The following is a 24679-nucleotide window of genomic DNA, read 5'->3' as shown; positions in this document are numbered from 1 at the left end:
AAGATATTGTAAAGTAGCTACAGGCCTCATTTTGTGACTTATTTTATAATTAATTACTTCATTGCCTGTTAAAAAAAATATTTTCTCCACTGTGTTGGACTCTGGTAGAGCTCCTCAAATTTTTGTCTAAGCACTAAAATAAATATAAATAGTTTAAACCCACTTTTTGCTCAATATTTTATACAAAGAGTAACAAATTTGCTCTGAAAGCTAATTAAAGCAATAATACTGTAAGATGAATGCGATAGACCTTCCTTTCTCCTAATTCCATCCTTTTACCCCACACTTTATAGTTAATGGTACCATCTAGTGAAAGAAATCAGGATTGCAAAACAGCCTCATCTAACAGCTGCTCACTTCAACAAACAAAACCAACATGTAAATTAAGTAAAGGAAGAGTGTGACTTATTGTTATGATTCAAAATATCTGACTTGATTGATTGATTTGTTGATTCATATGGAAAAAGTTTATTTTTTGCAGCATGTTCAATCATCAGGGTTCTCGACCATCCTGCTCTTCTACTGTATTGTTGTTGACTTCTTTTAATAATGTATTTAATGACGTTCACGTTGACTCACTTTACAGCAAATAAAGAGAAAGTGGAGAGAGGCATCTACCAGATAAAACAACACTGTGTCATTTTTACATCAGTTTTGTACTATGCCCTTCATCTGCAATCTCTTATCTCTGCACTTTGATGTTTGTTTTTGTTTGTTTAATTTGCCACAATTAGGCAATCACTGACAGATCCCGTGGAGGACAAGAAAAAGACCTGTTTGATAAAGAGCAGAATGCTAAATGTTCCTGCAAAGTGACGTTTATAATACTGATTGATATGGAATATAGTATTATTACAGAATGTGTATAGCATTACAGAGATAAATGACATATTGTAAAATGACAAACTGTAAAATAAAACCAAAAATGCCACAACAATTAAAAAAAAAACGTCCAAAAAACATATAATCCACAAGAAAAATCCCAGTGCTTTCAATGACTGCTTCTTTGATAGAAAAGCAAAAAGTCTGATGGGAGTGCACAATGCAAAATACTTTTTCCAGGAAGAGGAGGGGCAGATGAAGGGAGGGATAATGTGTCATTCCCAAGAAACGAAACTTCACGCTTAATAGGAAACTTTCTACTGCTCTCTACACCTAGTTTCCACAGACAGCTCTGCAGGTAAACTTCAACTACTCTGATTCCTCTTATGCTCTTGCTGAATTATACTCAGACATCGCCTGTAATATTCTAAGAGTAAGCTCTTTGAAAATAGTTTGAGTTTAAATGTGAGTTCAAAGAATCCGGAAGCCTGTGAGGAGATGACAGCCTGTAATATCAACAATGTGATCATTATAGCTGTAAATCCATACTGTAAAATATCTTTGGGCTCTGTTACGTTTTGCCACTGGGCATGTTATGACTATATCAATGACTCTATATGACTTTTTCTCGTGCATTGCTGCTGCAGAAAAAAATCCATCCTCGCTAATGGGCTACTGGCCATATAATATACTGTATCACCACTGATGTTCTGCATCGTCATGAAGTTACAACTTTTAGTCTAAGGGCTCTATTTTCCTGCTGGCGCAAGACCAGCGCTAGGGTAAACGCAGTCTTTATGCAGTTTTCCTCAGGTGCAAGTCTTTAAGTAGTTTTCGTCTGTTCCTGGTGATTTCTTGTCACCAAAAGCAGCCAAGGCGCCAGGTGGAGCACACTTGCGCTGACGTGGGAGTTGAGGCGCAGTTCGTGGCTGTGTTCATGCAGATTAGGCAATAAAACCAGCTCAGACCAGCTCTTATCGTACACGCAGACACAGGGCAATTTTGGTGACTTCAGTTGGCGGAGGCGCAGGCACACAGACTTCTCCAAAATCACAAAACCCCGTTAATTTATATTAAGTTTCGCCCCTTTCAGTTTGCTGCACGTCTTTTCATTTACTGGAGATTAACATGAGCATCAAAATAAAAAATTTAAAGAAGATTTTTATCAATGATGTCCACATGCGCGCAATCTGATCACGATACTATTTCACTCAGCCTCTCTCCCCTGTTTCACCTGTTGCTGCGTTTAAAGGGATGAGAGGAGCTCATGTGATTGGTCATTACTGATGCTCTCCCCGACTCCACCTGCTGTTTCTGTATTTCTCCCACTAATGTATTCAGTGTCTCCTCCACGCTGCGCCTGGGTTGTGCCAACTGATTGCAAATTGCAAATAGTTGTTGGTCACACCCACATGGGGTCAAGCTTCGTGAGTCAAGACTTGAATGTGCACCTGCACCCCATTTCAGGAGAATAGGGCCCTAATTGTCTACAGCAATTTCAGTTGGTGATTTAACATAAGAAATTCTCCCTGTATGACTGTTTATCAGTGAGCCTGGAAAGCTTTGTTTTGTGCTGTTTTGTGTATATTTAAAATGCTCTGCTGTGACAGCAAGTATCAGTTTGTCATTTTCACTTTTGCAAGGAGAAATACAGCAGCATTTAGTGCATGTCTTGACCAAAACCAACATGTCACACCACTACACACCCACATGTTGCCTCATGCTTTGACCTGTATATTGTTTTAGATGCTATTATAACTAAATGAGGCAGGTGTCTACTTGATATACACAGTTTTGGGGTTTAAAGTTGAAAATCATAATCATCAAATTCTCTTCTCTTCTCTCACCTAGACATGGCCTCAGCCAGCAGTCTCCTGTGTGAAGAACAACTTCTGTGTTCAATCTGTCTATGTGCGTTCACTGAGCCTGTCTCTACTCCATGCGGACACAACTACTGCAAGTCTTGTATCACAGGGTACTGGGCCACCAGTAACGTGGCACAGTGTCCACTCTGTAAGAAGAAGTTCCGCAGAAGACCACAGCTTCAGGTCAACACAGAGTTCAGAGATATGGTGGAGCATTTCAACAATATGAGGGTGAGGGGTGCAGATGAGAGCCTTGCCCAACAAGGGGAGGTGCCCTGTGACGTCTGCCTTGGGCTAAAGCTCAAGGCCCAGAAGACGTGTCTGGTGTGTTTGGCCTCGTACTGCCAGTCTCACCTGGAGCCTCATCAGAGAGTACCAGCCCTTAAGAAGCACAAGCTGATCGATCCTGTGTCAAACCTGGAGGACAGGGTTTGTAAGAAGCATGACAAGATGTTTGAGTTCTTCTGTCGCACAGACCAGATGTGTGTTTGTTTCTTGTGTTTGAAAGACGACCATGCAATGCATGAAACCGTCCCATTAGAGCACGTTGTCAGAGAGAGGAAAACCTGGATTGAGACATTGATGTCAGAAATAAAAACGATGGAAATCACTAAATCCGTGAGTGTTAAGAGAATCCAATACTCACTTGAACAGAGAAAGAAAGAGTCAGACAAAGAGATAGCAGACGTTGTTGAGGTTTTCACTGCTCTGGTGGCCTCCCTACAAAGAGGGCAGGCTGAGCTGATTGAGGTGATCAAGGAGAAGCAGAAAGCAGCAGTGAAGACAGCTGAAGACCACATGGCACAGCTGGAACTAGAAGTCACTGAGCTAAAGAGGAGAAGGTCTGAGATTGAGCAGCTTTTACAAACAGAGGACCACCTCCACCTCCTGCAGAGCTGGCCCTCCCTCTGCTTCCCTGCACACACTGAGTACCTACACAACCCTCTGTCACACTCCACCAATCCATTTACACAAGATGGCTCCGACATGAGTCGTCAGAGCTGTGTGGGGATGGTGAAAAAAGCAGTGGCTAAGATAGAAAAGACACTCAATAATGAGATGGAGACACTCATTCAAGAGGTCAAGTTTAGTGATGGCTGTGAGGCTGCTGAACAGACTGATGTTGCTGGAAAACAGACAACAGACAAGTTTATTAAAGAAGTGTGGAATCCACCTCAGGACAAGCTGATGATGATCCAGCTGTACGATGAAGTGGACGTGACTATGGATGCCTACACAGCCAATGCCAGACTTACGGTGTCTGAGGATGGGAAACAACTGAGACTTAATGAAGGCAATCAATTGTCGCCATCTTTATTTGCAAGAAGATTTGAACATCAATCCTTCGTCCTTGGGAAAGATGGTTTTTCCTCAGGCAGGTTCTACTATGAGGTCCAGGTCAGTCAAAGTACCCACTGGGTCTTGGGAGTTGTCAAAGAGTCCATTAACAAGCAGACCTTTTTGTTTCCCAACCCTGAGGAAGGAGGCTGGACATTTTCTGGAATCAGAAGCCTATTCGAACAGCATTATTTTCCCAACACTGGTAACCCCCTAGCAGATCCCGTGTACCTGAGCCAGAGGCCCCAGACAGTTGGTGTGTTTGTCGATTATGAGAAGGGAGAGGTCTCCTTCTATGACGTGGACACCAGGACTCTGATCTACTCCTTCACAGGCTGTACCTTCTTTGAGACCGCACCAGCACTGAAGACTCTTCTTTACACTTTGGCTGGCACTTCCTTAAGTAACAGACCGAAGCTCTACCCTATTTTTGGTTTGTTTGGAGATCATGACGATTCGCTCATAATCACTCCAGTAGGCCACACAGATTGAGGTGCCAAATACACCAAGGGAAAATGTGTGTAACTTCAATGAAAAAGTTCAGTCATTTTGGAGTTCTCATTCATATATCAGCGCTGTTTTTTGTACATATGTTCTTTGTTTTAACCCTCAGCTTTCATAAAAATTTGCATTAAACAGTGCAGATAAGATCATCTACCTGACAATAAGAAAAGGTAGAAAGTAGATAATTCACATCCATGAGGTGTGTAAATCAGGCTTTATCCTGCTTGCTGGTTAAAATACAGAACAGAAGAGAGTTGGCAGTATTGTATGCATCTGGGCACACAAAGCAATTCAAGTATTTGACCACAAGGTGATACCATTTAACCAATGTTCAGGCCTGTCTCTGTGAGACGCCAGGGAAGCAACAGAGTGGACAATGGCATCATCATGGGTACGCAATTTAATCCTGTTGTCACTTTCAACAATGCTTTTACTGTATATACATAGGTTCAACATTAGAGGCTCACATGTACTTTTTCTCAGTATCAATAATCTTGTTCAACAGTTATTTCATTGAATTTTGGTATACCATTGTCAGCATATAACAGGTGCCCAAAAAATGATGTAAATTATGAGATAGTACTCTGAATATTATGCTTGGATTACATTACGTGAACGCCACTGACTCCAGTGTCCACAATTCATTCTTTTTTAAAATGAGCAAGTTTTTAAATGCTAAATCTGGCCTGCTTGGGCCAAAACATATCTGATAAATGAGTTGTATTGTGATTTACTATGCAGCTGAAATACTCAATAAAGTGCATTTCTAAAAATTAGCTTCTCAGATCTTTGTTTTTTTTCTGTTTCCTCAGATTATATTAACTTTAACTCTTGTCCAATAATACCCCAGCAAACAGGTAACCTTCAGGGAACATTTCCTAAAGGTTTTCATAAGGTTATTTTTGTGTAACCTTTAGAGAACCTTTAGAGAATGTTCCCTAAAGGTTCTCAAAAGGTTACACAAAAATAACCTGGATTAAAAGATAACTGAAGAATCCAAATAATATATGGAATGTTTTCCCCAAATACTTTTAAAAATTGGTGGTCTTAATTTTCTATTGCCATGTCCTTAATCCTTTATAAAACTCCCTGTAAAACTAGCTAACTTTCATCATCTAATCTTATTGTGTTGGGCTCTTCTTTTTAAACATAATCACTCTCCTCACAATTGTATCCTGTGGAACAACACTTACATCTCATACAGAAACAAAACATTGTACTTGCATAATTGGTTTATGAACAACATAAAAACTGTAAACCAGATTTTGAATGTAAATGGTGAATTATATAATTATGAGTTTTTCTTGGAAAATTATGTTGACATCTATTGTTGGGAGTTGAATATGGTCATCAAGACAATACTGAATGGTATGGTGTCTTTGGCACAAAGCACATGCCTCTATTGGATTATTTAGACATTTCAAATTTACTCCAGTTATTTAGCAAACCCTGAAGGTTTTTGTTTTGTTTTTGTTACTCTTCTTTCCTTTCCCTACATTTTATTATTTGTTGTACAATTTATGTTTATTATTTTTACACTGTGAAGTATATTTACAGCAACTTTGACAAGGAAAAACTGTCTAAGTTAGTCAATAAAGTAAAAAAAAAAAAAAAGTAGTTACAAGCATGCGAATTGTTTCTATTTTTTTTTTGTTCAAACCAGTTCAGACGGATCAGATGGATCAGGGAGAAGCAGCAGAACGAGCAGATGGCGGCATTTCATCCAGCTCTTGGAAAGACTTTATAATGGCAAGGCAAACAATGTTGCGGTCAAACAGTGTTTAATGCAGTTTAATGCTTGTTAACATAATTTAAGTTATTTAAGGTTTTGACTTCCTAATTTAAACTTGCTAATAATTTACAATCAATACACATTCGAAGGGTGAGTCTTTTTCCTGCTTGATCTCCCCATCACTACAGTACATTTTCAAATCCAGGCTATAGTTAAAGTGTAACTGCACCCCCAAGTCTGAGTCTAAGTGTGTGCTCAATTGTGAAAAATAAATAAATAATATATGAGGTGTAATAACCGTTTTTGAAAAATTATAAATTACAGTATATGGCTTTGCCTTTAAATGCATGGCCAGGCCACAACTGCCCTGCACCAAAGTGCCAGTCAATGGTGCTACAAAGAATAAAACTACAACATGTAATTTGTTTGAATGAAAAAGTCAATTTTTTAAAGAGTATAAATACATACATACATACATGTGTTGGTTGAAGTTTCACGAAAACAGAAACATAATATGAATCATACAAATAGAAAATATCATATGCAATATCTAGTTACCCTCTTCATTAATATTTAATATGCAAGTGTCTGTACTAGATTAACTTGTCAGGCTGTTCCAAGTACTTGCAATCAATAATCCAAGAAGCTGGAGGTTTTTAAATAGATGTTACAACCTTTCAACTTTCAGAAACAGTTTAGAAATGTCATCTAATCTAAATGAATAAAATATTTAAAAGATCAGTTTTGAACATGTGGGGGTTAGAGAATTGCCATGAATGCTAAGCAAGGCTCTTCTATCATTGCAAATATCCTTCAGGATGGTTAAGAATCAAATTTTTATCTTAATGCATCAAAATTCAGAGAACGATTCACTCGAATATTAGCAAACATACAATACAGTAGTTCATTTTTAAAAACAGGATCACAACATTGTAACCTTTTTCATAACTTACCTACCTCTATTTATGTGAATAGATTAGAGATTTGGAAAACGGCGGTGGCGCATATATATATGTTCCAAGATGTTCTGAGATTGATTTACCTTCACTCAAGGGTGACATGGTGGTTTGCATGGTGGGTTGCACAATATATGGCTATAAGTCCCCTGCTTCTTTCTTGCTGGGGGGTAAATGCACTATAAACCTTCACACATGTCAGTATTTTCTAATTTTCTGTTGCATCTCTTATGACGTTTCGGAGGGGGACACGTCACAACCTGCTTCAACATTACCCTGTGGGCAACCAGGACTTAACACCAGATGACCAGAATATGACGAACTATGCAGATGTATACAAAAATGAGGGAAACCTCCCTAGTGTTCAGACTACTGCTACTCAAGACAGTGGGACTCCAGTGACCTGGGTGACTGAGACCGCTACAACTTATACAAGGGAGACTATTAGGACCAGGAGGAACAATGGTAAGGACTCCCACTCACATGTAATCACAGCATTTTATATGAGAAAGGCCAGTTCTAGATCTTTATTTATCTCCCTGTAGTCCTTGAACCGACAGCTCATGAAACTCAGATCAAACTGTCAAACTAGGCAGTGCTGATCAAATATGGATCAAGATTCTGTGACTGCAATGCCTATTTCTCGCCTCAAATGTTTTCAGAAACATATTTTAGTGTACTGTTAAGCTGTAATTTGAGAAAATACGGATGGAAGGACGGATGGACTCACGTGCACATGCGGCCCAACTGGCTACCAAAACACAGAACAGAGAAGCTCAAATAACAACACACACAGAGAGAGTGTGACTTAATTCCCTGCTCCGGTCACCATTACTTCACTTTACTTGGCAAATAGTTGTTTGCTGACATCTAGTGAGGCTGAATGTCATTCATTGCAACTTTAACAGTCCTACAGTGAAAATTTCAATAGCATTCCACCTGGCCCCACTATTACTGCTGGTGGCTCTGGACAGCGATAATTCTTCTTCCTCTCATGCTGGACTGAGGGCAGACTGGACGCTACAGTGACTCACTATGGCCCCTCAGGTACAAAGCAGTATTATGAGACAGTACAGGCTGGACGAGGCTAGAGCTAGCTGGTTAGCATGCTAACTTCAATAGATATCTCAGCAACACAATACATACAGGTCTTTGACATAATGTCTAAACTGTAATTTCTTCACATTCTGTTAATAATTTTAGGTAATTTTCTGAATGTTTTAAACTAAAATTTTGGCCAATTCTTACACATTATACCTTTAACGCCACCAGCAGCTCTGTGTGACAAGCACAAACCAAGCCCATAGTTATCAGCGTTAAGATATTCATAGCTGGCGGCAGCTGATATGAAATATACCTCAGAGTCTTGTCTATTACCTCACAATTAGAGAATTTGGCTGAACTGAATTTTCAAATCAAAGCAGACAGGAATAAGCTACTTTTGAGCAGAAAATTGTTGAACTGAGTAGATGTAGTATTTAACAGAGAGCATGAAAAATACGGAGAGCATGAATTGTTAAATGGAGAGAACAAATTGTTAACATGGAAGCACGTAATATTAAATAGCGATAAGTTTTTTTTCCTCCATGAGACTTCACAAGTTCTGAAAAAAAATACAGTGAGGCTAAAGCTAACGTTACAACATGACAAACACTGTGCAGCTAAAGCTAACGTTACAACATGACAAACACAGTGGAAGTGAGCGAGGAGATTTTCTTGTTCTTTTGGATTGTTTAGCCCTCCAGCTAACTTGAATGGGGATAAAACAATTCAATCGTGCCGCTCTTATAGACTTTAGAAATGTGATCGGACTGAACGGATCCAATTCTAATAGTGTGACGAGTCATTTTGCTAGGGTTGTAATGCTCAAAAAAAATTATCCACTGATTTACAGACGTCTCTTTCACAATGTAAGTCTATGGGAAGAAGTCTTTTTGGGCCCAATAGCAACACGTGACATTGTAATTACACGGTTTGGCCACTATGTCAAAATGGCTTCACAGTCCAGCATTGTTCCTGGTGGCTTGGCTTATATGCAACATGTTCTGAGTTGTGGCTAACTGTGGAAAGGGTCCACACACGTCCAATCACAGTAGTGGTTTGTTTCTAAAAGGGATCGAAGTTTTAAATCTCATATATGGCAGCACAGGTGCCCAGTTTCTTGCTGTACAGTGTGCAATTCCAGCTAGTGGACACTATTGTCACTAGATTTAATCATTGAAATACATCAAGTCAGTAGTTTAATATTGGTAAGTATAAAAAGGGGGGGTATAATCGTGTGTTATTCATTGATACACATTAGGTAGTAATACTTATTTAATACATGGAATTTCGGAATGTGCAGGGTGGATAAATGATGAATGCATTTAATGTTATGCTTTTGATACTGTATATATACGTAGGTTCAATGTTAAGCTCACAACTACTTTTTCTCATCTTATGCTCAAGTATCAATAATCTTGTTTGTCAGTTATTTCTTTGAATTTTAGTAAACCATTGTGAGCATATAACATGTGTCCAAAAAACTGATGTAAATTATGAGATGGTACTCTGAATATTATGTTTTGACCACTTCATATGAAAGCCACTGACTCCAGTGTACATTCATTCAATGAGCAAGTTTTGTTTTTAAATGCTACATCTTGCCTGCTCGGGCCAAACATATCTGATAAATGAGTTGTATGAGATTTATTATGCAGCTGAAATACTTATAAAAGTGCTTTTCTAAACATTAGCCTCTCAGATCTTTGTTTTTTTTTCTGTTTTTCAGATTACATTAACTGTAACTCTTGTCCAATAAGACCCCATATCCTGCTTACTCTGTTCACCCATAAACTGCACTGGAAAAGTGCAAAAGGGAAGCCCTTTTTGCATGATGGAACACAGAAAGCATGTAACTGATTATAGGAGAAGCATTTTTCAAAACAGTGTTACAAATTTCTTTAAAGCAATAAATTGCATAAAAGCCACTAAAATAAACAGTGAATGTTTTTACTGAGCAAAGATATTTCAGAAGGGAGCACTGGTCCAACACTTCTAGTGTGTTTTTCTCAAGGGGAACTTTAGCCAGCAGACTATTTATACTTCAGCTGTCTGACTGACTGGCGCCCTGGGAACTGGGACACTGTGTGTGTGTGTGTGTGTGTGTGTGTGTGTATGTGTCTTTGGTCAGTGTCTCGCTGGAATGATTTTTTTAGGATGATGTGTAATTATCTATCAGATACAGAAAAAGAGACCTGGGGGATCGCAGTGATTGGCTGTGAAACATGCCACATACTGTAGTCATATACTGTCCAGATGAAGGTCATTCACCTTTCTAACACAGACAGTGACAGCTGGATGCAGAAAGACCTTGATCACCTTGACACCCATCATGTGCTGAAATCTGTAAAAGATCCTTGAACTTTTAAGTTGGTATAGTTTTTTATGTGTTGTCGTCATTGTTTTCATCATTTCCTTCAAACTAAAAAAGATAAGGGTTTTAACTCATTGCATTTATTGTTAAATAAAACACCTAGCAAAAGAATTCCAATTTATTATCTTTATTTATGGTCCCATTTAAAATTTATATGCCAATATAAAAATGTTGGAGGAATACAGAGTAATCCCATGCTGACATAGGGACAATAATCTCACCCCAGCAAGAAAGGAGCGTGACTTCAAACCTCAAACTCTCCTGCGGTCTGAGTAATGTTTTCCTCATTGTCTAATACATCTACATAGTTAGCCATATTTTGGTAGTTTGGTGTAAAGTCCTGGTTGTGCCCACAGGTTCATGTGGAACCTCGTTGTTACTTTTCCTCCTCCAAAAGATCCTAAGAGATGAAATAAAAAGTTAGAAAATACTAATATGTGGTTTTATAGTGTGGTTACCCCCCAGCAAGAAAGAAGCGTGGAGCCTCATAGCCATATATTGTGCAACCCTTACAATGTTTTTTACTATCTAACTAAATTTACTAACGTAATCATAATAATACATGTGAATGAAATAATGCACATCTACAAGAGCTATACTGTATCACTCTTATCATATTCACCAACAGTTTGAAAGTCTGGAATGATGCACCATCCTCATCGTAAACCAGTGTCCCCAAATAAGGTCCTTTCTAATCTGCTGTCGTCATTCCCTGAAAGAGAAACAGACGGAGAGATCAGTTGAACTGTTTGTTGTGCACTGTGTAATGGTGACAAGTATGCGTGACATCTCCAGGAAAACGACAAATGTATGACTTACATAGATAGAGAACTTCTTGGTGCGCTCACGATGTAGCCGTTGGGGGACTGGCTCTTCCTAATGTGGCTGAGTTGAAGGGAGAGGGAGACGAATAAATGTCCCTATTTGCCTGAGAATGACAAGCACTCATATTTTAGTTTCCACAATTCATAAAGTACATTAAATTGTTTAAACATGTGATTTCACATCAGATACATAACAATGAGAACTGTCATTGTAGCCTTTTATAGACGCAGATGTGTAATTCATACCTGGATCACTCGTCTCTGTGTTTTATATGAATACCAGCAGTGGAATATCTTGTTCCATACTATTCCAATACTTTCCTGTGGCCAATATAGGTTTGAAGATCTATCATCTAAAACTCTGGCACCTGCCTGCACACAGATCAAGGACACAAATTCAAAGCAAGAGACTCTCTAAACAAGTTCCACAATAAAACACATGCATGAATCACACTGTCACAGATGAAGATGGTGAAGATTACTTGCCTTGCAACTCCAAGGCAAAGTTTGGGATTTTGTGTGACTGAGGCAGGAACATGTTTACTTGGTGACTAAGTGAATGCAGCTTCTGCTGGAGCTCTCTAATGTCTCTATGGATTTGTATATAGTTTGTAATTCCCGTGAGACACAGAGCAGATCTGGTCCTAATAGTTGTGCAAGTGGTCCATGTGGTCTACGTTGCTAACACTTTTAGCATTATCAAATGGGATTTTACCTGCCACTGATTATCAATGCAGCTAGTGGACTTTAGATCGCTAACGTTTTTAGCATAAATCCATGGAGTTGAACATAGCATTTAGCATCACAGCTAGTGGACATTTTCTCTAGTTAGCTACATGCTAGAAGTTTCAACTCACCGGTGCAATGAATTGGCACATTAGCATGAAAAATAGCATCAGGCCTCAGTGCACAGGTGGGAACGGACGGCATTCTCTCTTTTTTATCCACATTCTAATTTTATGTTGTTAATATTAAGTATGAATTAACGCATGAAAACACAACATTTACTTAAATGAGTTCCTCCATTGTTTAGCTAAGTTTCGTGCCTTAAACTTAAATTTATTGGCTGTTTGCCAAGTTTATCAACAAAAACATCTTCTTTCTACCCATTAAACTATCTCAAACATATACACGTGCAATATTTAATGAGAGTTTATTTATTTCATGTGTATGATTTCCTGAACATTAATACAGAGATTTATTTTTTATTGCTAATGTAACTACTCTGGGCTACATTAGCATCTAGTGTAACTGACAGTATAGGCCTACATGTGGATGTGGATATTAATGTAGGCTATGCGCCCTAAATATGATGATTAAAATATTTTTATGAGAATCCTGCTGTCTCTGGTCTGTTATTAAACTAATGGTGAACCCCCCAGTAAAAACCCAGTAGCTACTTGTTAGTTTTGATGCTTTACATTGGGGAGTAAATAATGGCTATAAGGAATGAGGGACTACCCAGTAACTACTCAGTATTATGTATCACTTATTTGAACGGGCATAAAAAGAGTAACTAATGTTTCAACTCATACAACTCATTTATCAGATATGTTTTGGCACGAGCAGGCCAGATCTAGAATTTAAAAACAAAACTTGCTCATTTAAAAAAAAAAAATGTGGACACTGGAGTCAGTGGCTTTCACATGAAGTGATCAAAACATAATATTCAGAGTACCATCTCATAATTTACATCATTTTTGGACACATGTTACATGTCGACAATGGCTGACTAAAATTCAAAGAAATAACTGATGAACAAGATTCTTTATGCTAGATGTGAGCCTAATGTTGAATCTATGTATATACAGTATCAGATTAAATTGTGTTCCCATGATGATGTCATTATGCAATCTTTGTTGCTTCCCTGAGCTTCTTTCACATACAGACCTGAACATTGGTTAAACAATGGTGCCTCCTCCTGGACAAATACTTGAGTTGCTTTATGTGCCAAAATGTATAAAATATTTCAAAGTCTTTCCTATTCTATATTTTAACCAGCAAGTAGAATGAAACCTCTGATTTGCACACCTCATATATGTGACTGATCTATTTTGTACCTTTTCTTACTGTCAGGTAGGTGATCTTGACCAAAACCAACATGTCACACCACTGCATACCCACATGTTGCCTCCATGCTTTGACCTGCATATTGTGTTGGATGCTATTATAAGTAAATGAGGCAGGTGTCTACTTGATTTACACAGTTTTGGGGTTTAAAGCTGAAGAAGGGCCGTCCAAATGAGTCAAATCAAGTAGATATCTTTCAATGTTACAGCCTTTTTAGTGCCAATGTCCCTTTTTTTGTTACTATACTTCCACCGCAGCTCAACAGGGAAACACAAAGTGGGAATTTTGATGCTAAGAAGACTGTAAATGTGGCAGATATCAACTTGATATGACCAACTCAGACTGCTGAAGCCGCATATAAGCTTTGGATTTTGCCGTCCATCACTTACATTGAAAGCACATTTGAAGAGGATCTTTTAATAGCCAGTATGAAGAGGAGGAATGATTACAGCAAGGAAAACCTCCTGACTATTGTTTTAGGACAGACATGAAAAATTGTGAACCTATTGTATATCTTTAAGTTCACTTGTTTTAACTTGCTATATTATTATTATGTAAGTAGCTTATCATTTGAATACAACTGTAAATAATTTAAATAAAGATAGCCTATGGAAACTGCTAATCAATCCATAATGATGAATAAATTGAATTATAAGGATGCCGGCACACTATAGGCTCCATACAGTCTGCTATATAAAAGAATATACTCCAGTACTTCTCTGTGGAATTGATCAAAGCTCCTTTACACAGAGCAGAACTTGCAGTTTTTAGTAGAAATGTACTTTATGCACACTTATGCACATTACCATACCATTACCTTTGCACTACGCTCACTCCTACTACTACCTCCAGTGAATTTTCTTGCGGTATAACTTGCAAATTACATCGATTTTTCACATATTGTTAAAAGATGTATATACTGTACAGAGGGAAGATACAAAGTGTCTGCTGATGTCTTTGTGTCCAAGACTTCAGGAAGTCACTGACTGCAAAGAATTTCCCACAAAATATTAGATATGATGATTTTGTTTGACTTTATCCGTCCAATTATGTTTGAACCCTTAAAGTTCAAATACTGTCTGGACTGCATGTAACTATGTGTATGTATGTAAATATAATATAGTTTATCCTTTTTTTAATTTCTTAGTGCAACTTTTATATACTTTGCCATATTTATTGCATTTTTTATTGTTTTATTCTATTCTACTTTCAAATATTTTAATATTTGTTCATACATTTTCTGTGCATGTAGTGAGGAGTTGGCTACAGCTTCATTTAATTGTGCAATACTGTTTTGTATAATGACAATAAAACTGAACCTTGAACCTTGAAATGATCTTTAGTTTGGGAATCGAACCCCCAACCCTGCCAGTGATGATACCTTGTTTTCCAGTGAGCTTTGTACTTGTGTGTATCTGTTGTGTATTTGCTGATGTAGCTTTGACAGCAGGAGTAAAGCAACAATAAAAATTTCACAACTCAAGTTGCATGCATATGAATATTATTGAAATATTTTCATGACAAGTTTTACAAATCACGTGTCATCTTTTAACAGTTAAGAGATCCAGACAGTTCAGGTGCACTCTCTACACAGTGTAAGTGTGCTGATGGTCCTTTAAATGTACAAATACAGTGAAACTCTTACCACACTGGTCACAGGTGTGAGGATTTTCTCCAGTGTGAGTGCGCAGATGCTTCTTTAAATATCCAGACATAGTGAAACTCCTACCACACTGGTCACAGAAGTACGGTTTTTCTCCAGTGTGGATATGCTGATGATGCTTCAAATATGCTGAGGAAGAGAAGCTCTTCTGACACTGGTCACAGGTGTAAGGCTTTTCTCCAGTGTGAGTGCGCAGATGCTCCATTAAATGTCCAGATTGAGTGAAACTCCTACCACACTGGTCACAGAGGTACGGTTTTTCGCCAGTGTGAGTGCGTAGATGGTTCTGTAAATGTCCAGATTGAATGAATCTCTTACCACACTGGTCACAGAGGTACGGTTTTTTGCCAGTGTGAGTGCGTAGATGGTTCTGTAAATGTCCAGATTGAATGAATCTCTTACCACACTGGTCACAGAGGTACAGTTTTTCTCCAGTGTGGATACGCTGATGACACTTCAAATATGATGAGGAAGAGAAGCTCTTCTGACACTGGTCACAGTGGTGTGTTCTCTCCACAGTGTCGGCACGCTGATGTGGATCCATTTGTCCTCCTATGAAATTCTCCTCACTCTCACCATGAGGTCCGGCTAGGTTTTTGCTCGTCTGTTTCTATATATATATACAAAACGAAAGAAAGAGAAAGACATAAGGAGTGTAAGAATGTATTAAATAGTGGAACTGATACAAGAAGTGTCCTGATGTATGAATACATGGACAAGGTAGAGGTGAAGAAGGCATTTCCGTTGTTAAACCAATAGTTACTAAACACCTGTGAGTGCTGTATGGCTCTTACACCATGGCCAATTAGTACAAGAGGTAGGCCACTCAGTTTAACACATGGTTAGGTTAGTTTCACCTGTCAGTTAACTGCTAACAGAGCCTGAAGCATCAAAACTGTTGCTATGGTTACAGGCAATTTAATACACCTTGAGCCTTGATTTAAAACAGTGACCAAAACTATATACATATATATTTTTAAAGATCCCTTCCAACTGAAATCAGTGTTGTATAATGTTAGTGGTGGAAAGTAGAAATTATACTTAAGTACATGTACTTGAGTATTTCCATTTGCTACTTTATACTTTCTACTCCTCTACATTTATTTGACAGCTTTAGTTACTTTTCAGATGAAGATTTGACACAATGGATAATATAACAAGCTTTTAAAATACAAGCATTGTTAAAGATGAAACCAGTGGTTTCCAACCTTTTTGGCTTTTGACGTCTTATAAAGCCAAAAAGCAGTGTGTCATCGGGGTCACATTTCAGATGTCTATGAGATGTTAACAGCGCCACCAAATAGTGATTTTTCCCTCTAAACTTCTCACATGGTTGCATTTTAATAAATGTTTAGATGATCCAATATTTAGATCAGAAAAGTCCAAAAACCGAAATTTGAACAAAGTTCTGATTTGTGTATTTGTGTATGTAACTTTTTTTCTTCTTTCCACTGGACTAAACTAGCTAACTGTATATAAAAACAGTTCAAACTAGCTCCACCTTCAGCAGCTACAACATTAACATGCTGCTTACACACTGATGCTTTAGTATTAATAATCTAATGATTTTATATATAATAATATATCAGTCAGAGGGACCAAACCACTACTTTTACTGCAACACTTTAACTACATCAAGCTGATAATATTTATGTACTTTTACTTAAGTAGGATTTTTCATGCAGCACTTTTACTTGTAATGGAGTATTTTTACTCTGCTGTATTGGTACTTTTACTTAAGTAAAGTAAAGGTTTGTTGTCTGGCTCTTACCTCTGCTGATGAGCTCATTTTGTTGCTGCTGTTTGTATCCTCCTCTGCTAGATATTCCTCCATCTATCATCATAAAATAAAAACACAGAAAACAGCAAAGTTAACACAAATTAAAAACAATACACTGCTAGAAGTGAATGTCAATCATAGACAGTTATATAAAACTTATTACTCAGACACATGTATAAACAAACTGATCAGAGATAATCCAGTCAGACTGTGTAACTCTGAAAAATCATACTTCTTTGTGCTTTTATGTTGTGCATTTTCTAAATAACTGCAATTAACTATTCGTTACAATTTGGCATTAGCCTTAAGTTTGGCTTTTCTGATATTATTTTGAATTTTAGCTACAAGTGAGGATCATGAACACCAGACAGGACCAGCAAATATTTATTTCTAAATAAAAAGTTTTCTTGTTGATGCTCTAACCTGCAGACCATCAAGTACAAGTAGAAAACAGATGAACAACGCTGGTATGTACTCACCGTTTCTGTGTTTGAAGTTTAATAGACTCCTGTAGGTGATGGGCGTCTTCAGAGAGCTCTGAGTCGCAGATTTTGACAGATGCATTGATCCTTTCCATGGCAACCGCAGCTGAATGATCCACAATAATAACACGTTGACATCCAAATGTCTTTTGAAAATAAACATGCCAAACCATGAAGCATTTTAGTCTGGATCATTTTGTGAATTTGTCAGTTTAGAAACCCACTAGATGACCATAATCATCATAATTTATTTCATTAATTGTAGTAAAACATTATTGATAGCTGAAGACATGGTCATTAAAGAGTTACTGCACACTTGAGCATGTTTTTTTGAGCTGTAAACTAAATTTGATTGACTATACTGTGATGGAACAAATCAATGATGGTTTTAAAATTGACATTGACCACAATTTTTTTTTAAATCGGCATTTCATGCTTTGAAAATGGCTCAACACGTCATCTGCTTTTTTAAATCAGCCCTGAATAGGCAGGACCAATGCTGACATCTGCTAAAATCTACAAAATGTGTCAAAATACTATCAACACAACTTTGTGTTTTTTAACACTTCTATTTTTGCAGTGTACAATAGTTAGTGCTCAACACTGGGCTCCTAATTTCGGGCTCAAAATCTCAAGCCGTTCATACAAACTGAAAACTGTCCCATCAAGTTATCAGAGCATCAACATTGGAATCATTAAAATATGATTGTTGTTGCATTACAAAAGGAAGGAGGTTATAAAATGATGATGCAGTGAAACAATAACGACACTGTGGTTTTCTCAAAGATTATACAGTAACGCTTTATCTTACAGGTCCTGTAGTTACCAAATTAATCGATGTGTAACAGTAACGTTTCAGCAACACTCCTGGAAATGGCTCTGTAACTTATTATTTATATAAATAAATGCCAATGTAACCTGTAGAGCCTATTTTTGAGATACAGGGTCAGCTGAAAATGCATATTTGTCAACAGGAAAGCATACAATTCAATGAATGCAGACTGAATTTTTTTAAATAACCAATGATTCATGAATTAAAATTTACTTTGTTTTAAAATGGCCTTTTCTTGTGAAGAAATATTTAACTAACTGAGAGGAAATGACATATTTTAGTTACCACAGTTCATAAAGTACATTTCAACATCAGATCAGTTGTTTCAACATCAGGTAAGGCATGGGACGATAGGAAAATTTCATGTCATGATTATCTTGGCCAAAATAATTGCGATTAATGATATGATCCCAATAATCATAAAAAAATTAAAATTCTCTTAAAATGGCACTGAGACATACTGGAATCACTTTACCATATATTTTGTTAAGAAAGTGCATCATAGTACACATATCTTTTTTGTGAACATCCTTTATTAGTGAAAAACAAACAAGGACAGATTCAGACTCTCGCCAACACTCAGCAGGTAATTACAAAGGGAGAAAAAGATAGTTCGATAAAAAGAGTCTACGTATCAACCTGACATCCAAACACTCACAGTCCAAGCCTTCAGCCATGGTGTCAAATGACTGGAAAGATGCGGGTTCCCCATTGTGGCAAATGTCAATTCAAAATAAATCAGGAAATCAATAGGACTGTACGTCACTGAGCTTTTCCCAGTGCTGGAAGTTTGTCTGATAACAAACTTCCAGTATGCTTACAGAAAGGGACACTCTACATGCACAGCTTTAGTGCAAATGACAGATGACTTGTACAGAGATCTGGACAACAAAATGATATGTGGAGCAGTCCTACTAGATTTTACGGCAGCATTTGATGTTATTGACCACAATCTTCTTCTTGAAAAGCTTGAGTGTTATGGATTCAGACCATTTGCAGTTGCCTGGATGGAAAGCTATCTGGTAAATAGATCGCAGAGAGTCTTCTTTAATGGAGGTTACTCAGATAGCGTGTCTTTGAAATGTGGAGTTCCGCAAGGGAGCTGCCTAGGCCCACTTATGTATACCATTTTTACCATTGACTTACCTCTTGTACTAAAAAATGCTAAATTAACTATGTATGCAGATGACACTACTGTACATGCATCAGCAACAACATCTGCTGATTTGACTGACATCTTGAACAGGGAGCTAGATATTATTGGAAAGTGGATTTTTGAAAACAAACTGATACTTAACATATCCAAAACAAAAAACATAGTATTTGGTTCACATCATTCTCTAAGGCGAGAGCCAGAGCTTAAACTCTAACCCTATGTGCACGACATACAAAATATAGTCTACAAAGCTGACATCTTAACATTCGTTATTCTAGTTACTTTAAGCTTATTACTCAATACAAGGCTCAGCTTAAAAACGAACTGAAGAAAATGTCACAAGCAAGCAGCCAGACCTCCTGCACTCATTCACAAATCACACAACATCAACAGGTGACTGAACAATCACTCAATTTAAAAAACGGGATCATGAGTGAGTCCAGACAGCTCACTGTAACTTCAACAAGCAAACTACCTACATTATATGATCTCTGCTTCATTCTTGTTAGGAGATACATTCACACAATAGCCACACAGAGAGATACTTAACCATCAGAGATGAAATTAGCGACCAAAGAGACAGAGAGAGAGAAGCTGTATCTGACTCATGTTATCTGGTGTCTTCTTCTTTCTTTCATGGAGATGAACTATCTAAACTTAGCACAAAAAGTAAGGAAATTTGTGTTTGGTAGATTATTTCTTTGTTGTAACAATGCTTCTTGGCAATGAATCTTATACTGTTGGAAAGCATGTTTATTACCCTTTTAAATGGTGCCACATTTGTAAGGGACATGCATTTGTGGGATGAGCAGCAGAGCTGAGTATGTGGGTTGTGCCCATGAAAAATTTGCCAAATCTTCTCTGCCAATGCCAAACAGCTTATTTTGCTGTTGCTATTGACTCTTGTATGGAGCTTCTGGTACTCCCAGGTGCTGCCAATCAGGTGCCAATCAGGTTATATAAAAAAAAATCAGTCTGCATTTGTTGAATTGTATGCTTTCCTATAGACAAATATGCATTTTCAGCTGACCCTGTAACGTTATGTCAACAATAGTCTCTACAGGTTACATTGGCATTTTTTCCTATTAATAATAAGTTATAGAGCCATTTCCAGGAGTGTTGCTAAAACGTTACTGTTACAAATCAATTCCTTTGGGAACTATGAGACCTAAAGCGTCACTGTAAAATCGTAAAAGCGGCGTGCTTATTTTCAAAAAACATTAGGATGTCACGATGTTATTGTAGATCGATTCAGCAGCGGTTGCCATGGAAACGATCAATGCATCTGTCAAAATCTGTAACTCAGAGCTCCCTGAAGACGCCCATCACCTACAGGAGTATATTAAACTTCAAACACAGAAACGGTGAGTACATACCAGCGTTGTTCATCTGTTTTCTACTTGGACTTGATGGTCTGCAGGTTAGAGCATCAACAAGAAAATTTAAGTTTAGTTTAGTGCGAGTGCGTTTGATTTGCGATTTTTATTTAGAAATAAACATTTGCTGGTCCTGTCAGGTGTTCATAACTCTCACTTGTAGCTTCAAAATTCAAAATAATATCAGAAAAGCCAAACTTAAAGCTGATGCCAAATTGTTTAGCGTTATCATTTACACTAATATTTCTCAAATAACTAAGTACGTGCTTATTAATAAATTCAGCTAACTATGTTAATATATAGTTAACGAAAAGTTAATTGCAGTTATTCAGAAAATGCAGAACATAAAAGCACAAAGAAGTATGGTTTTTCAGAGTTGCACAGTCTGACTGGATTATCTCTGATCAGTTTGTTTATACATGTGTCTGAGTAATAAGTTTTATATAACTGTCTATGATTGACATTCACTTCTAGCAGTGTATTGTTTTTAATTTGTGTTAACTTTGCTGTTTTCTGTGTTTTTATTTTATGATGATAGATGGAGGAATATCTAGCAGAGGAGAATACAAACAGCAGCAACAAAATGAGCTCATCAGCAGAGGTAAGAGCCAGACAACAAACCTCGTCGTGAGATGATTAATGGGAGAGGAAAGAAGAAAAAACAAAGTTCTGATACACAAATCTGTTTTCAGTTTTTGACTTTTTCTCTAATCTTTGATTTTTGGTGAAATATTGGATCATTTGAACATTTATTGAAATGCAACCATGTAAGAAGTTTAGAGGGAAAAATCACTATTTGGTGGAGCTGTTAACAACTCATAGACATCTGAAATGAGACCCCGACTACACACTGCTTTTTGTAAGACGTCAAAAGCCAAAAAGGTTGGAAACCACTGGTTTCATCTTTAACAATGCTTGCATTTTAAAAGCTTTTTATATTATCAATTGTGTCAAATCTTCATCTGAAAAGTAACTAAAGCTGTCAAATAAATGTAGCGGAGTAGAAAGTAGAAAGTAGCATCAAATGGAAATATTCAAGTACAGTACAAGTACCTCCCAAAATGTACTTAAGTACAGTACTTGAGTAAATGTACTTAAGTATAATTTCTACTTTCCACCACTAACATTATACAACACTTATTTCAGTTGGAAGGGATCTCTAAAAATGTATATGTGTATAGTTTTGGTCACTCTTTTAAATCAAGGCTCAAGGTGTATTAAATTGCCTGTAACCATAGCCACAGTTTTGATGCTTCAGGCTCTGTTAGCAGTTATTGACAGGTGAAACTAACCTAACCATGTGTTAAACTGACAACAAGCATATGTAAACACATAGAGAACGATTTAAACACAGTGTCTCTTTCTTATTTTGGTAAGTGGCCATGGTGTAAGAGCCATACAGCACTCACAGGTGTTTAGTAATAGCAAACTATTGGTTTCACAAAGGAAATGCCTTCTTCACCTCTACCTCGTCCATGTATTCATACATCAGGACACTTCTTCTTGTATCAATTCTACTATTTAATACATTCTTACACTCCTTCTGTCTTTCTCTTTCTTTCGTTTTGTATAATAGAAACAGACGAGCAAAAACCTAGCCGGAATGGATCCACATCATTGTGCTGACACTGTGGAGAAAACACACCACTGTGACCAGTGTCAGAAGAGCTTCTCTTCCTCATCATATTTGAAGTGTCATCAGCGTATCCACACTGGAGAAAAACCTTACACCTGTGACCAGTGTCAGAAGAGCTTCTCTTCCTCAACATATTTGAAGCATCATCAGCGTATCCACACTGGAGAAAAACCGTACCTCTGTGACCAGTGTGGTAGGAGTTTCACTCAACTTGGAAATTTAAAGGACCATCTGCGCACTCACACTGGAGAAAAGCCTTACACCTGTGACCAGTGTGGTAAAAGTTTCACTCAAACTAGAAATTTAAAAGACCATTTACGCACTCACACTGGAGAAAAGCCTTACACCTGTGACCAGTGTCAGAAGAGCTTCTCTTCCTCAAGAAATTTAAAGCATCATCAGGGTATCCACACTCTTGAAAATCCTTACACCTGTGACCAGTGTGGTAAGAGTTTCACTCAATCTGGATATTTAAAGAAGCATCTGCGCACTCACACTGGAGAAAAGCCTTACACCTGTGACCAGTGTGGTAAGAGTTTCACTCAATCTGGACATTTAAAGAAGCATCTGCACACTCACACTGGAGAAAAACCGTACCTCTGTGACCAGTGTGGTAGGAGTTTCACTCAATCTGGACATTTAATGGAGCATCTGCGCACTCACACTGGAGAAAAGCCTTACACCTGTGACCAGTGTCAGAAGAGCTTCTCTTCCTCAGCATATTTGAAGCATCATCAGCATATCCACACTGGTGTAAGAGCCATACAGCACTCACAGGTGTTTAGTAACTATTGGTTTAACAACGGAAATGCCTTCTTCACCTCTACCTTGTCCATGTATTCATACATCAGGACACTTCTTCTTGTATCAGTTCCACTATTTAATACATTCTTACATTCCTTATGTCTTTCTCTTTCTTTCGTTTTGTATAATAGAAACAGACGAGCAAAAACCTAGCCGGACCTCATGGTGAGAGTGAGGAGAGTTTCATAGGAGGACAAATGGATCCACATCAGCGTGCCGACACTGTAGAGAAAACACACCACTGTGACAAGTGTCAGAAGAGCTTCTCTTCCTCATCATATTTGAAGTGTCATCAGCGTATCCACACTGGAGAAAAACCGTACCTCTGTGACCAGTGTGGTAAGAGTTTCATTCTATCTGGACAATTACAGAAACATCTGCGTACTCACACTGGAGAAAATCCTCACACCTGTGACCAGTGTGGTAAGAGTTTCACTGTATTTGTACATTTAAAGGACCATCAACACACTTACACTGTGTAGAGAGTGCACCTGAACTGTCTGGGTCTCTTAGCTGTTAAAAAATGACACGTGATTTGTAAAACTTGTCATGAAAATATTTCAATAATATTCATATGCATGCAACTTGAGTTGTGAAATTTTTATTGTTGCTTTACTCCTGCTGTCAAAGCTACATCAGCAAATACACAACAGATACACACAAGTACAAAGCTCACTGGAAAACAAGGTATCATCACTGGCAGGGTTGGGGGTTCGATTCCCAAACTAAAGATCATTTCAAGGTTCAAGGTTCAGTTTTATTGTCATTATACAAAACAGTATTGCACAATTAAATGAAGCTGTAGCCAACTCCTCACTACATGCACAGAAAATGTATGAACAAATATTAAAATATTTGAAAGTAGAATAGAAAAAAACAATAAAAAATGCAATAAATATGGCAAAGTATATTAAAGTTGCACAAAGAAATTAAAAAAAGGATAAACTATATTATATTTACATACATACACATAGTTACATGCAGTCCAGACAGTATTTGAACTTTAAGGGTTCAAACATAATTGGACAGATAAAGTCAAACAAAATCATCATATCTAATATTTTGTGGGAAATTCTTTGCAGTCAGTGACTTCCTGAAGTCTTGGACACAAAGACATCAGCAGACACTTTGTATCTTCCCTCTGTACAGTATATATATTATTTCTTACAATGTGTGCCAAATCAATGTAATTTGCAAGTTATCGTGCAAGAAAATTTACTTGAGGTAGGTACTAATGTGCATAAGTGTGCATAAAGTACATTTCTACTAAAAACTGCACGTTCTGCTCTGTGTAAAGGAGCTTTGATCAATTCCACAGAGAAGTACTGGAGTATATTCTTTTATATAGCAGACTGTATGGAGCCTATAGTGTGCCGGCATCCTTATAATTCAATTTATTCATCATTATGGATTGATTAGCAGTT

The 24679-nt window shown here is 37.5% G+C and overlaps 3 protein-coding genes and 2 long non-coding RNA genes across 10 annotated transcripts; 3 read left to right on the top strand and 2 right to left on the bottom strand.

Annotated features, from left to right (window-relative positions):
* Window positions 1-209: 209 nt before the first annotated feature.
* LOC121890561 (E3 ubiquitin-protein ligase TRIM39-like) lies at window positions 210-5305 on the top strand. Of its 3 annotated transcripts, none has more exons than XM_042402970.1 (2): window positions 210-1180; window positions 2674-5305. In XM_042402970.1, the coding sequence occupies exon 2, from the start codon at window positions 2676-2678 to the stop codon at window positions 4515-4517; it is 1842 nt and encodes a 613-aa protein (XP_042258904.1). In that variant the 5' UTR covers window positions 210-1180; window positions 2674-2675; the 3' UTR covers window positions 4518-5305. The 3 variants fall into 3 exon arrangements, with proteins under 3 accessions (XP_042258904.1, XP_042258903.1, XP_042258905.1); XM_042402969.1 differs by lacking the exon at window positions 210-1180 and adding an exon at window positions 2201-2323; XM_042402971.1 differs by lacking the exon at window positions 210-1180 and adding an exon at window positions 2241-2327.
* A 5438-nt stretch (window positions 5306-10743) lies between these two features.
* On the bottom strand, window positions 10744-13726 carry LOC121890593. 2 transcript variants are annotated; one of them, XR_006093836.1, is made up of 5 exons: window positions 12314-13726; window positions 11703-11828; window positions 11452-11560; window positions 11255-11344; window positions 10744-11032 (listed from the first exon to the last, which is right to left on the bottom strand). It is a non-coding gene; the product is annotated as an uncharacterized LOC121890593 (long non-coding RNA). The 2 variants fall into 2 exon arrangements; XR_006093837.1 differs by having other exon boundaries at window positions 11259-11344.
* A 1284-nt stretch (window positions 13727-15010) lies between these two features.
* LOC121890577 (zinc finger protein 180-like) lies at window positions 15011-17554 on the bottom strand. Of its 3 annotated transcripts, none has more exons than XM_042402996.1 (4): window positions 17449-17554; window positions 16961-17023; window positions 15592-15799; window positions 15384-15475 (listed from the first exon to the last, which is right to left on the bottom strand). In XM_042402996.1, exons 2-4 carry the CDS (start codon window positions 17021-17023, stop codon window positions 15432-15434), a joined length of 315 nt encoding a protein of 104 aa, XP_042258930.1. In that variant the 5' UTR covers window positions 17449-17554; the 3' UTR covers window positions 15384-15431. The 3 variants fall into 3 exon arrangements, with proteins under 3 accessions (XP_042258929.1, XP_042258930.1, XP_042258931.1); XM_042402997.1 differs by lacking the exon at window positions 15384-15475 and adding an exon at window positions 15501-15559; XM_042402995.1 differs by having other exon boundaries at window positions 15011-15799.
* Window positions 17555-20686: 3132 nt separating this feature from the next.
* Window positions 20687-22418, top strand: LOC121890591. The gene is made up of 3 exons (XR_006093834.1): window positions 20687-20803; window positions 21354-21416; window positions 22392-22418. It is a non-coding gene; the product is annotated as an uncharacterized LOC121890591 (long non-coding RNA).
* On the top strand, window positions 22419-23844 carry LOC121891246 (zinc finger protein 239-like). The gene is made up of 2 exons (XM_042404073.1): window positions 22419-23204; window positions 23387-23844. The coding sequence occupies exons 1-2, from the start codon at window positions 22419-22421 to the stop codon at window positions 23735-23737; spliced, it is 1137 nt and encodes a 378-aa protein (XP_042260007.1). The 3' UTR covers window positions 23738-23844.
* Window positions 23845-24679: the final 835 nt, after the last annotated feature.

This window comes from Thunnus maccoyii, chromosome 23, assembly GCF_910596095.1.
Source record: "Thunnus maccoyii chromosome 23, fThuMac1.1, whole genome shotgun sequence".
NCBI classification, from domain to species: Eukaryota; Metazoa; Chordata; class Actinopteri; order Scombriformes; family Scombridae; genus Thunnus; species Thunnus maccoyii.
Note: the sequence above shows the minus strand (reverse complement) of the source record. Positions and strands in the feature narration are given on the sequence as shown.

Bases quoted from the DNA above. Each gene is read 5' to 3' on its own strand.
- LOC121890561 (XM_042402969.1), top strand. From the start codon at position 2,266: ATGTGCACCTGCACCCCATTTCAGGAGAATAGGGCCCTAATTGTCTAC. The intron at 2,324-2,673 runs GTTGGTGATTTA...TCTCTCACCTAG, and splicing joins AATTGTCTACAGCAATTTCA to ACATGGCCTCAGCCAGCAGT.
- LOC121891246 (XM_042404073.1), top strand. From the start codon at position 22,419: ATGGATCCACATCATTGTGCTGACACTGTGGAGAAAACACACCACTGT. The intron at 23,205-23,386 runs GTAAGAGCCATA...TTTGTATAATAG, and splicing joins ATCAGCATATCCACACTGGT to AAACAGACGAGCAAAAACCT.
- LOC121890577 (XM_042402995.1), bottom strand. From the start codon at position 17,023: ATGGAGGAATATCTAGCAGAGGAGGATACAAACAGCAGCAACAAAATG. The intron at 15,800-16,960 runs GTAAGAGCCAGA...ATATATATATAG, and splicing joins AAATGAGCTCATCAGCAGAG to AAACAGACGAGCAAAAACCT.